Source organism: Charadrius vociferus, unplaced genomic scaffold, assembly GCF_000708025.1.
Source record: "Charadrius vociferus isolate BGI_N301 unplaced genomic scaffold, ASM70802v2 scaffold52, whole genome shotgun sequence".
Lineage (NCBI taxonomy): Eukaryota > Metazoa > Chordata > Aves > Charadriiformes > Charadriidae > Charadrius > Charadrius vociferus.
Genome location: NW_009647572.1, coordinates 3,521,718 through 3,534,798, shown reverse-complemented (window position 1 = coordinate 3,534,798; position 13,081 = coordinate 3,521,718). Strand labels below are relative to the sequence as shown.

General features: G+C 41.1%; 1 protein-coding gene across 1 annotated transcript in view; it reads left to right on the top strand.

The window, feature by feature from the left end:
• The window catches only part of CNTN1 (contactin 1), an 84,735-nt gene extending 80,683 nt beyond the window's left edge, over positions 1 to 4,052 (top strand). Inside the window, 2 exon segments of the mRNA XM_009880886.1 lie at positions 1,466 to 1,511; positions 1,513 to 4,052. Of these exon segments, the coding sequence (XP_009879188.1) occupies positions 1,466 to 1,511; positions 1,513 to 1,519 (53 nt within the window). The 3' untranslated portion in view covers positions 1,520 to 4,052.
• The last annotated feature ends 9,029 nt before the right edge of the window (positions 4,053 to 13,081 follow it).

Here is a 13,081-nt window from a genome sequence, read left to right as displayed (position 1 = left end):
TGTTATCAATATCAGTTTCATTTCCACGTAGTTTCCTTTCTTTGTCCTTGTTATTGTGGGTAGGAAATACTGTAAGAAAAAATATGTGAAGGTCTCTTACAGGTGTTTATTTGGCCACTTCAAACCAGCATTTTTTGAACCCTCCAGATGTTGTTTTGCTAACTTAAAATTAATAAAGTGCCTTAGTAATAGGAGGTTTGAAATGGACACAAAATGAAGAATTAAGCTCTTTATTTATCCTGAAAGATGCAGAAACTTCTGAGGCAGACATGTAAAGCCTACAGATCTGTCTTTCTACAAGCCTGCATGGTGTCGGACCAGATGATGTGATTTACTTATTCTTGCAGGAGGTCTGATGAGAAAATGTGAATGCTCTTTTTGGACTTTAAATTCTATGAAAGAATACTTGAAATTTGTCATACTGTGCCTGTTGTTAGGAAAAACAAGCCTGCCTGCTGAAATCTGTGCCGCTTCGTTCTTTTCAGTATGTTTTTTCTTCCTTCGGAAGAACATTTGGGGGAGAGCCATCCAGTGGGACATTTCCAGCAGCTGCTCAGCACTGTCACCACCAGCTGCAATCACTTCTGTCCTTAGTCTATGTTCAACAGGAAAGACAAGCAGTAAGCTGTGTCCCGCATTGCCGACCTACACGCTACCATCCTGACGTAGATGAGCCCTCTCTGGGATGAAAGAATAGCCCTTTCTCCAGCTCCTTTGGCCCGTCTCCAAGACTGACAGCCAGGCACAGTTTGGCTGGTTATATTCTCATATTGATGCTTCTTAACAGGGAGCTGGACCATGGCAACACAAGCCATTTGACATAATAGCAATCTTATGCCTCTTTGCTAGAGCAAGTCAGGTAAAGTTTGTAAGCTGTCGATTAGTATTTTTTGTCTTAAAATATTTGTTTAAGAAAGACCCTTGTGACTTTAACAGCCGTAAATGTGTAAATGCCACACTGCCAGAAGTCAGGCATCTGGACTTTGTAATCTGGCAGGTAAACAAACGGACCAGGCTCTTTGACATCTCTCAGATTATTGCTGGTCATATGAACATTAACATTTCCAAAGGTGTCTCTTTGCTTCGTCACATTTCAAAGACTCCATTAATTTTGTTTTCACATGTTTAAATATTTATTTTGACCTTTTACCTCCTGGTATAACCTCCTGGCTTGTTGGACCGGCCAAATCAAAATACACTGATGTGTTCTGAATGGCCTTGCTGCTTGTATAAACACGCTGCAGAAACAGCTCTTGCAGAACAAAAGAGCGAGTCCTCCGCTGTGCCGTAGCAGGTCTCTGTCCGTTTCATATTATCCATCCAGGTAGGGACTGTACTGAGATACGCCAGCTGGTTTTCCAGCCTTCGTACCCCACGTTTTTGCTCACATCCAGGGTTGTTCCCCTCCGCCATGAGTAATGCTGAAGTAAGACCAACACCGTGTTGTTATCTGTTCGATGCACAGGTGCCGCTGCTGGAGTACCGACCCTGCTCCTGGTCCTGGTGGTGCCTACCCTGAGTGTCCTCGCCTGCTCGGGATTCTGAATGTAGCTGGATTTACCTTGTCCTCCACCTAACACAAAGGACTCCCTTTGAAGATGAGGACCACGACTCTTTTTGATTCCTGGGACACCATCCTAAGCCAAATAAATTACACTTTAAAATAAATTACCCTACCGATTTCCTATGAACTTTAAGAGGACTGAGGCATCCAGGAACTCCTTCATGAAGTAAATCAACTTTTGAAAGGCTAAGAAATATTTTTAACTTGTTCCAATATGCCTTATAAAACACTTATGCTGATCTGCGACAGTTGCATGATTCGGTCCAATGGGGCAAGTTACAGTGTTAAAACCCAATAACATAGGCTGTACAGTGAAAGTAAAATCACCATACGTAGGTGCTTTAACTTGAATAACAAATTGTGAAATATAATAGAGATTGAAATGTTGATTGTATGTGATAAATGTAAGAGTACTACGTCTGTCTGTACTATCCTATATGTTTTGTGTACTGCATATTTTTGAATGGCCCCATCATCATATATTGGGATTACTGGTTTTTAGAGAGACAGTCAAAGCAAAAACATTTCATTTTTTTAGAGCTATATTTCTTGAGGCTATTGGATAGAATTTGAAGGACTTGAAATAAAAGGCAGTGACAAGGAATTTTTTATTTTCAATGTGTTCAGAACACCTGAGAAATGCATAGTGTGCTCAGCTTAAAGGAGCTATGCTTCACTGACACGAGATTTACCGTATTCTTTTCTTAAACCAATTCTGTTGAAAAATTCTGTTATGGTCATTGTTACTGATTTTAGGAGTGAAATGTCAGCTTTCAGGGAAGCAGCGTAATGTATTGGTTTTGATTTAGTATCATTACTAGTATTATTATTATTAAGGTTGCAATATAACACTTAGGAGTTTGAAGATGGAGTCCATGTTAAAGATCAGCCAAGTGGACCACGATGTGGTAGGAAACGTATGTTATTTTTTAAAGTGAAAAGATTTAAAATGTAAAAAAAGAAAAAGATATACAATAAATGGCAAAAACAGAGTAGCACAGTAAAAAATTATTATATTTACATTTTTATGCTGCAGATGCCAGGTGTTACCTTCTTGTAGCGAAGGTATACATTTGGGAGAATTATATGCTTTTTCAAGAACTTGATATTATTCTAATGTTCATAGTGTTGTAAATAAGAGTTTTAAAGTTCTGAGACCGTTTCCCTATTTGATAGAGTTCTGAATGATCCAACTGTATGTTAGTACATGGAAGTCAGATCTCAACTGTTAGTCGAAGCTAAATGTTTGCTATGGCCTTTGCAAAATGGGAACTCTATTAGAGATAGAGAATGTTTTTGTTCTGACTGTGTCTAGAGTGTTTCAGTGTTGGGTTTTTTATTGGTTTGGTTGGATTTTTTTAAGTTGTTAAAGAAATGCACATTCCTTTCATTTCCCATGGTGTGCTGGGAATTAGTTTGAGTGTGAATGTTGAAGAAACACAGTGATATTGAATCAGCTGGCTCAAGTAATAGTGCAATGTCTGATGCTTCAAGAATTATAAGCTTTGAATCATATTTTATTAGCACAACCTTGCTAGCTACTTAGAAATAGATTTTATCTTTTTAGAACTGATACTGTAGAGGTCCGTAATAATAATATTTACATGAAGCAAGAATAGGTCTATTAATAATTTACACCCACTTCTTTTATTTGTATAATTTTGTACTATATATTTACATGTAAAAGTGTAGAGTCTTCATTAAGAAATATCAATAATACTGTTTTAGTTTCATTTTAACTATTTGTTACAAGATGAAAATTTTTTAAATAGGTGAAAGTGATAACTTCCCTATAGAGGAATGTCAAAGTGTCAAACACTACTGAGTTTCATAAATTGTATAATTATTTGAAAGAGAAATGAGCTGTCTTCATATATGAGAAACTAATACGCTGTAAGCCTTCTGTACAAAAAAAAAATTGTGTTTTATTGTGTTTCATTTGGTTTGGTTCTTTTGCAGTATGACTCATTTTTATATAATCTACAACCACAACTAAACCTTTTGCCAAATGCATGATTGCCTTTTACTTTTCTAATACACGGTGTAAAAAGCAAAACTGTTTAGTTTTTGCATGGAAATGACCTGGGAAGGAAAGCCACTTCTTTTTTTAAATCAGCAACATGGATGAGGTAGGTCTCATGTACTGATCAGATAGTTGGGAGATTTTTCTGTTTCACAGAATTGTGTAAATTCCACTGGGACCTTCAGTTTCAAATTGTTGTCAAGAAAAACTAACTAATGTGTCATCTGCTTTAAAACGCAAGGTTCTTAATTAAAGTTTATATAGATAGACATATTTGTTGTTTCTTTATATTTCAGGAAACTTGATATTACTATTATTTGATACTGATGAATATTGAACTGTTTTTTTAGTTTCTTTTTATCTTTTTTTTTTTTTTCAAATGAGTAGAGCAGGACCGTGCTTTGTCCTTTTTATGAATGAAAAGTAAATTACAATTAAATAAATGTATTAATGTTACTCAAAATATAATAACTGTCTTTTGAATTGGAGCTTTCTAATTCCATAGCAGTGATGTGGTCATCTGTGACAGTAAAGGTGTGGATGGAATGAGATCCTGTGTGTCCCTGCCCTGCCTTCTTGTGAGTTTTGCTGGAGTTAAAGAGCTTTTGTGGGATAAGGGTGGCCGTTTTTCTTTGATTATAGGTGGTATAGATAGAAAGAATTTCCTAACATCAATGACAGAGAGTCTCCTGAGACCTCTTAAAAATTGCTGGAAGTGAGAATTAACCAAGCAGAGCATTTTTTTCAGGTAATGTTTTCTACTCCATTAGATCGATGACAAAGAAAGGTGGCTGAAATGGCAAAACTTCGTACTGATTAAATGCTTTCTGTGATCACAATAATATCAAGAGGTGACATCAAGTATAACCGACTGAGATACTGCCTGCCTTTGAGGGGTCACGTTCAGGCTCTAGAACTTCGCACAAAACATGGCATGTAAGAAGTTGGTGAAGCTGACGGTCATATTGCAGAACTTGGCTTCGTTTATCTTCAGAGATACCAAAATGAGAAGAATCATTGAAAGAATGTGTTCCTCGTGCCCTGCACCTAAAAGACTGTCTAATCAATCAGAGCAGGGCTCAGACCTGGAGAGGAGGAGATTATCACTACTTTGATTAGGTTTGTTTTGTATTTTTATCTTGGTGTCTGAGAAGTGAGGTTTGCGTCTCTGTCTGCCAGTTTTCTGCTAATGATTTTGAACCTATTGGGCAGTGGCAGACAAATGCAGCAACCGTTTTACTGAAGAAAATCACAATCCGAGTAGAAGGTAGAAATTTAAATTGGGAATTTGCATCGAAAGTGGCTGCAGCATGGTCACTGGTGTTACCTGTTGCGTTTGGCCTGCTGAATGCCCAGCCAGCAAACACCCGAAAGCCAGGGACGGCTCCCCTTGCTCCTGCCTGCAACGAGTGAGGCTGGGGGAGCCTGAGCGTGTGGCGTTGCAGGAGAAGCACCAGGGGACAGCTGAGATCATTGCAGTGACAGAGTGAGGAGGGGAAGAATGGGGCACAGAACATAAATCCATAGGAGAAAAGGTTCATTATTTCCACCCTTCAAAGAACAGCTTGTTTTTGTTTGTGAGACTTCTTTGTTTCCAGACTACAGAGCCTCTAGCTACAGAGGATGATAAAAAATATGCCTTTAAATATTAGATATGTGGCTGAAGACCAGATCTTCCAGTCTTGATCTGCCTCAGCATTGCATTACTCTACACTTCCTATTGGAATTAAAATAACAGACATCAGGTAATACCCAAATACATTCCAGTACAGATCTTGAAATAGTTCCAAGTGCTATTGTTTGGAGATTTCGTTTATTTAAATACATCACGGAAACGTCTATCTTTCAGGTTACAACAGTACAATATGAAATAAGGATATTCCTTTGGCAGCAGTATAAATTTCTGTAGCTTCTAGCACTTGTGTATGCTTCATCCTTGCACATGTCGTCCAGTGGAATATTTTCACAGTGTTAGGAGATTGGTGGGAACCACCTGCCTTCTGCACAGAGCAGCGAGGTCTTGCAGAGGAAGATTGCCCCTCTCCATTTTTTTCCAGAGATGGTCTGCTCTTCTTTAACTTTTATACCACTAGCTCCTTTTGTTTCGTCATTTTAACATTCTTCTTGTTTCCAAAAACAGAAGAAAGGACAGAAAGCACAAAAGTCCACGAGTGGGAAATAAAAAATAATGTTTACATCTCAAAGAGGAGTAGCACTGTCTTTTCCTTCCTTGACAGGCTAACATGTTTTTCTTTTACCTGGATGCCAATTAGCCAAGTCTGCTCTGAAGGACATCTTGAAAAGACAACAAAAGTGTTTCCTTCACCTTAGTTGATCTCAAATCTGGTCTAGTCTCTCGATTAATATGGATGAAACTGGAAATTATACCAATTTTAGCTCCCCCAAATACTTAGAAAACTCATGATTTAGCAGGTAACTTCCACAGACAACCCCCCTAGTGAGCATTGATGAGTGGATTTTATTGCTCTATATTTAAAGAGTCTAATAGTCTCTTTAAAACCTGATGCCTTTGGTCTTTAGTGTGTTGTCACAGCCACTAACTATCTGCTTCACAAAAAGGTATGAAATCATTTCCTTCTCTCCCAAAGCAGGCAGGAGAAAAGGCACAGTGCCATCCGACTCGTAGAGGGATCTGTTTCTGAGGATTTGAATCTACACGCTGCCCTCTACTCACGGCAGATCGCGGTGTGGCAATACAGCCCTTCTGTGTTGTAATACCAGGCTTGGTCAGCACTGGGGAGGTGTGCCAGAGCATATGTCATCTGGGAGAGAAGAGAATCAGACACTGCCCGGCACAAAATGCTGGGTCAGCAAAGCATCTGGCACAAATGCAGCTATGCTGCCACATTTCCACTTAGGAAAGTGGAATAATTTCCCTGTGAAAAAAACCGTCTGTCACACGGGCTCTGCACCCGCCAGGAGGAGGTGTTTGGCAGCCTGGCAGCAGAGGCAGCCACTGCGCTGAAGGCTGGTTCCCATCAAGAGGTACTAGCCAAGAGTGTTGGGATGGCACAGGTGCACATCTCCAACCGCAGCCATGCCATGCGGCCTGGAATATAATCTGCCCTGGATGTCACTAATGGACGAGTGTGGAAAGGAAAAAATTAAGACCTGCTTGACTTCTCCCTCTTCCCCATCTGACTTCTCCTCATCCAGTGCTGGCAATAGTTTTCAGAGGGAACTCTTCTCTGCAAGAAGAGAAGCCCTGTGCAAAACCCCATCTGGGGATGTGCACAGGGCTTTAGGGCAAGGCTGTGTGTGACGAGGCGTTTGCTGATCCACCTCTTATACTTCATAATTAAATTGCTATTATTTGTCTTGCAAGTCCATGTTTAGCCAATAATATTCATGAAATTATATATTGTTTTCTCTGCCCAGGAGGTTTTTAGCTGTAGATGTTGAGACACATGCGTCAGTCAGATCTCCTCTATGACAGCACTCTGAAGCAGTTAATTACCGACCTTAATTTAACTGTATTCTGGCAGAATGCATAGCAGGCTGCCTATGGATTGACTTGCAGCTTGAAGAGCTGTGGAAAATCAGCCAGAACTCCACAAAGCTCCTCTGTGCCTGCCCTGTCAGAGCACCGCAGTACCACTGCAGGCCTCCAAAATATGTGCCAAGGTCAAGATGATGTCTCATCTGGCATCAAATCCAAGACCCTTCAGCCAGCTTCAATCCCTCATTTGATCTCCAGTAAAAAGTATGTGACGGAACAACCCAAAAGGGTCTATAGGGGGTGGGTGTTTTTATATCTGTGAGCCTCGTACATGGAGGTTATAGCATGCGCTGGGATTGTAACAGAATCTGACAAAAAATAATACCTTAAGCAAAAAAAAACCCAACACAGATGAGCTCTGCAATTTTTGTGGCAGCTTTTATATAGACAGTTTAAACTTTGTGCTCCCAGAGCCAAGAAAGAGCACACAGAATGAATCCACCGGATGCTGCTCCGCACAGTTTTCTATTATTAATGTAAAGCACTGACTTTTCTATGATGTCGCAGATGTGACGATTTAGACAGTGGTACCGGAGAAAAGATGGGAAAATAATTCTGTTTAAACAAGGGAGCAATCAATAATTCAAACTCTGAAGTCTGAGCCAAACATATGCTAATAGAAATGACCTAGAAAATCACATAAGTTTTCCTATTAGTAATAGTGTGCTGGTATATAGCACAATAACTCGCCCCTTTAGGGTTTATTGATTCCAGGATGTAGGAAAACAGGTTTGTTTTTTTCTATAGAAACAGCATAATCACTGACTTGGTCATTTTTTAACTAGTACTGAGCAAGCTAGAAGCTTTCACTCTGTCAGGAACATGGGGTCACAGAGAGCATGAACTTATTTTTTATTTCCCTACCTTGCTTCTTCCAGAATATTCTTGCTGTGATGTGATAACCTTGTGGCTTCTGGCCAGTGTTCTCCCTGATCTCAGTCCTCCAGCAAACATAAACTAAAATGGCTATTTCCATGATCAAAAATATTTAGCCTCTCCCTTCCTTCTTCCTTCCTTCCTTCCTTCCTTCCTTCCTTCCTTCCTTCCTTCCTTCCTTCCTTCCTTCTCTCTCTCTTTTTTTCTTCCACTCCTCCTCTCTTCCTTTTCTCCAAAGAGCATTGGTAATATAAAGACCTGAGCAAAGATTATCATCCATGGTCAACCTCTGAAGCAAAGCAAAGTTCCTTAAGGAGTAGCCACACATTCAAGAGATTTTGCAAGCACTCAATTTCCCAGAAAGTTCTGATGCAAGAAAGAGGTGAAACCAGCATAACTTCCACTTCTGTCAAGCCCTGCGTAGGCTTCTTCCAAAAGCTCTGAATCAGATTTGGAGGATCAAGGATATATTCTAGTGATTTAAAAAGTCTTGGCATCAGAGTCGTGGATGTCTTAAAGGATTTGAAGCTATGTGCTCTGAAAGTTAAGCAAAAACCTATGCGTTTTGTATTACCTGGTGATTAACACACAATTTCTCATCTAATTTCGTAACATAACTGATAGATTGTGGGATGCCAGCATTTATTCCAACAAACAGCATAGCAGAACAGGGGGAAAAATACGTAAATTGGCTTTACGTTGGATGACAGGATATTTTTGTCGATGAAGGATTTACTTGCCATAGCCAAGTTTACTCCACCCCAACTCGGGTACCTCCATTAACGCCACCACGCATGGGAAGCCAGCCAGGCAGTCCTCAATGAGCCATTCAGCCCTGACACAAGGTGATCACCCTCACCTCTGTTCATCACCAACAGAGCTCACCTGGGATAGCTGTGCTCGTTGGTGAAGCTAGGTTGGATCCACCTGGATGGCTGGTTACCTCCAACCAACATAAAGGGAGGCTGAGGAAGACTAGCTGTCTAACAACAGCAGCCAACAGAGAGTTTTCTGCAGCAAGGTCTTGAAATGTTGGAAAACTTAGTCACCAATGAAATACTGGAACCTTATTATACCACAAGTAAAATCCTGTGGGATCCCTGCTCAAGAGAAATTGAATTTGTACCACCCTAGCACAGATGAAACTCAGGGCAACCAAAGCGAAGGAGTTAGTGCTGTGAAATATGCCACTGGAGAAATAACAAAAGGAGAAGTGAAAAGATTATTTCTAATGATATCATTAAAATCAAAGTGTTGTTGACAGTATTAGCTTCTCAGGAATTAATGAACTAGAACCTACTGTGAGAATAATTGCATGTAAACTACAATAATATTGATGTTATGCCAGAAGCTGTGATGTCTATCGAGAATTAATTTACAAAATCAAAACTCAAAGGAAGTCAACTCCATTTATGACCTTTAAAAATGCAAGTAAACACAGGATGCAAAAAATCTCATGAGAAAGCACACTTGTAAAACTACAACGTAAAACCTTGCATCTAGAAGATCCTTTTCTAACAATCACAAATATATGATCAGTATTTGAAGCATTTCCCTTTTCATGTTTATTTCTAGAATGTGGCGGTGAGGTTTGTGATTTCCATATTCCTGGTCTAGTAACTAATATATTTTAATCATGCTAGTGTTCTCTACTGATTTCTGGGGATAAATATGAAAAAAAAAGTTATATCCTTTTGCGGCTCTTTGTCCCGTGATTAGATTCTCCATGAACACATTGCCAAAGGAGAGATATAAAGACGAGGGCAGCCCCTGCCCCACCAGTGCTGCAGCAGGGCTGGTCTCCAGCTCTCCACAGCGCTGCCCTGCCCGGCCATGGGCCCTGCTGAGCCAGGCCCACCTGCAGGTCCGTGTCTCATCACCATCCCCATCCTGTCCCTGTCCCGTCCCCATCCCCAGGGAGATGCCCGATGCCCGGGGCTGGGGCTGCCCCCACCTGCCCTGCTCCTTGCATGCCCCATGGGTCACCAGCCTTGCCGTGCTCTGCCTACTGCCATTATGATATCTCCTATATCAGCACCAGAAACTATTCAAGGTATTGAAGCAACTAATGTGGCGAAGGAGCTGAATTTGGCAGATTTGCCATAGAGACTCTTAAAAATCTGTGGGGTTCTGAAATCAAGTAAAATGTACAGTGGGTAATAGCGTTATTGTGCCTCATGTATAACAGTGACACAGCCTGGCGGATTGGGAGTGGATCCATGAAAATAAGATCTGTCTGACTGACTGGTAATCAGACTTCTTTTCTGGTTTGTTTTTGGGTTGGTTTTTTTTCTCATCATTTATGGATTTAACTGAGCAGGAGGCTTTGAAAGAACAACAGGTGGGGAAGAAGAGCATGTCTCAAGATAGCCATCTCCCAGCAAATTCTGCAGACCCATTCAACATGCTGGATCTATTTCCTTTGAAGGTTTCACTTCTTTTCTTGGTCCAATCTCTACTGGGAAGGATCAAAGGCTAAAATGTAGAGTGAGACATTCCCAGTCCAGAAAAAAACTTTTCTTTGCAGTGGGCCATAGCTGATGGGGAAGCGATCCGGGGATCTCCTGGGGACACCAAGCCAGGGGGAGCACGGTACCCCTGCCCCAGAGCTTGGGGTGGAAGCAAGCAGACAGGATTGCCATGCTAAGCCCCCACAAATGTGCAGCTGCTTTTGTGATCGCGGACAAGGAGGAAAGATCTCCAGCACATTATGTCTGCTAACATCACGTCTACTGCATGTTTGCAGCTGCTGAAGCTAGGAAGAGCAGGAGAACGCACTAAGAAGACCTTCTGAAAGCTTTTATTCCCTTGTGCATCAAAACTAGTAAAAAGTGACATGAAGTGAAGATTGCAGAGTGGCAAAAGGTGAGCAGAGAGCAGCCCCTAGTCTGGCGGATGCGGTGAGATGGCATGCCTGAGCTTCATGGATTCACTGGGGAGCAGCAAGAATGGTCAAAGGTCATGGTCAAAGGATGGTCAAGGATGGTCAAAGGATGGTCAAAGGTCATGACAAAGGTCATGGAGCAGAGGGCTTTAAATGAAGAAGCCCAAATAATTCATAGGTCTTGGATACAGTTTGTAAGCATTACAAGAAATGAATAAATAAAAGCTGTCACTATCGGTACCAACAGCTACGAGAGGACACCTCTTTCTCAAACAGGACTGCGAGGTTTGCGTCTGAGCTCTGTTCCACAAAGATGTGACCAACACTGGGTGGTCTCTTCAGCTAGCATATGTTAAACAGCAGTGTGGTTAGCTGTGTGCCATTGCTCACGGGGGCAGTAATTATGATTAAGGGGCAATGCAGGATATTTTGTTGACCAGTGACTGGATTGTCTATGGTTGGCACTCTGACCCTCTTCCCCAGTCTCTTGTCTCTAGTTCCTGACCCTGATCTCCTATGAGACCTGGAAGTTATCTGTGTGTCCAATCTGCTGAAAGAACTGTGTAAAGGGGTTAAACAGTAGCTATATCAAATATGCAATCTCCCAGCTTCTCTGTGGTATAACTGCAAGCAGATTCTAGATAATGCAAATGTACACTTGATTAAGGGCATATGAGAAAGCATTATGTGGATTTGTGAAGATAACCATTAAAGCATCCATCTGTTTGGGATTTTTACTTCCTTTGGGTCTTAATAAGAAGATTCCATTAATTTCCTTTATAAAGTGTGTGCTCAACACGAACATACAAGTAATTCACATTAAAATAAATGAAAACAAGTAATATATGTTGAATTAAGATGTTTGGAAAAAAAAATCCTTCAATTATGGATGGTAATGTTTCTGTCCATTAAGCATCAAAAATTAATTTTCTGGAATAGATGTATTAAAACTACCTCTCATTAACAGCTGATGACTGCCAGATGTTAATAAACTATTCCTAAATGCTTATCATTAGGCGTAATAATGACTAAGCTCACAAAGTGTTTTGTGCTTATGTGCCTGTAAACCACAGTGTGGAGAGCAATGGCTATATACCCTGTTTTAAACGATAATGCGTGATGTAAAAAACCAGTTGCTCTCTAACAGACAATAAGAGGAAAAAAATGTTCACTTCAGCACAGAGTAGCTTAAGAGCTATCATAAGAGCCTCTCCACTGCATTTTGTGGTCAGTGTTCCACCTACAGGTAGATTCATTTCTTATTAAGAATACATCCACTATTTACTTAGTCAATGCCCATATGATAGATCCATTATCAAAAAGATCAACCTTTGTAATGATTTGGCTGAGGGGGGAAAGCGTCAAACCACACATTTTTATATTCTTTTCATCAGATTATCCATTTAAAAACCTCCCCAGAAGGACAACACAACACCTGATCCTGCCTGGAGACATTTGTGGCAGGTGCTGAATATAAAGACTGATAGTACTGCAGACTCAAGCTGGGAAGATTTCTTCTGGAGGATGCCAACAGCAGAGGTATTGAAGAATTGCTTTCCTCTCTAAAACATTTATTTTCTAAATGTTGTGCTGTTTTTATGTATCTCCTGCCTTCTTCGGTTTGTTACAGCAATGTCCCAATCAATCTGTGCACTCTAAGCACTTGCTGAGTAACTTTAAAAGCCACAAAGGAGTTCCTAAATTTTTATTTTTGCAGCGCTGCACTCCTCAACAATGAGGAAGGGCAGGAGATACCCTGAACTAACTTCCCTCCAGTAATGCACGTTAGGGGAGTTCATTTGTCAGCTCCCGGTCTGTTTAACATTGCACTGACCTCTGTAGAGCAGGCTTTCATTCTGGCTTGATTAAATCTAGCTAAGAGCCAAGGGAGTTGTGATCCCAGCTGAAATCTAGCAGAGCCTGACCTGCAGGGCTGGGGGAAGCCTCTGAACCCCCTGGGCAGAGCTGAGATTTGCTGTGTAATTCTTCCGTGCCTCCCTGGCTACAGTTTTGTAGGAAGGGAGAGGCTACGACTGTACCACAAGGCAACGAGACAAGACTGAAGCATTGAGTTGCTATTTCTACTGGGAGAGAACGGGGTCGGTTTGGCATCTGTTTGTACAGGTAGGGACCGGCACAGCTTTCCTGGGAAAGGTCTGCATCCCCCGTGCTGGGAACTCTTCCTGCTGGGAAGACAGCAGCTCCATGGGGCCG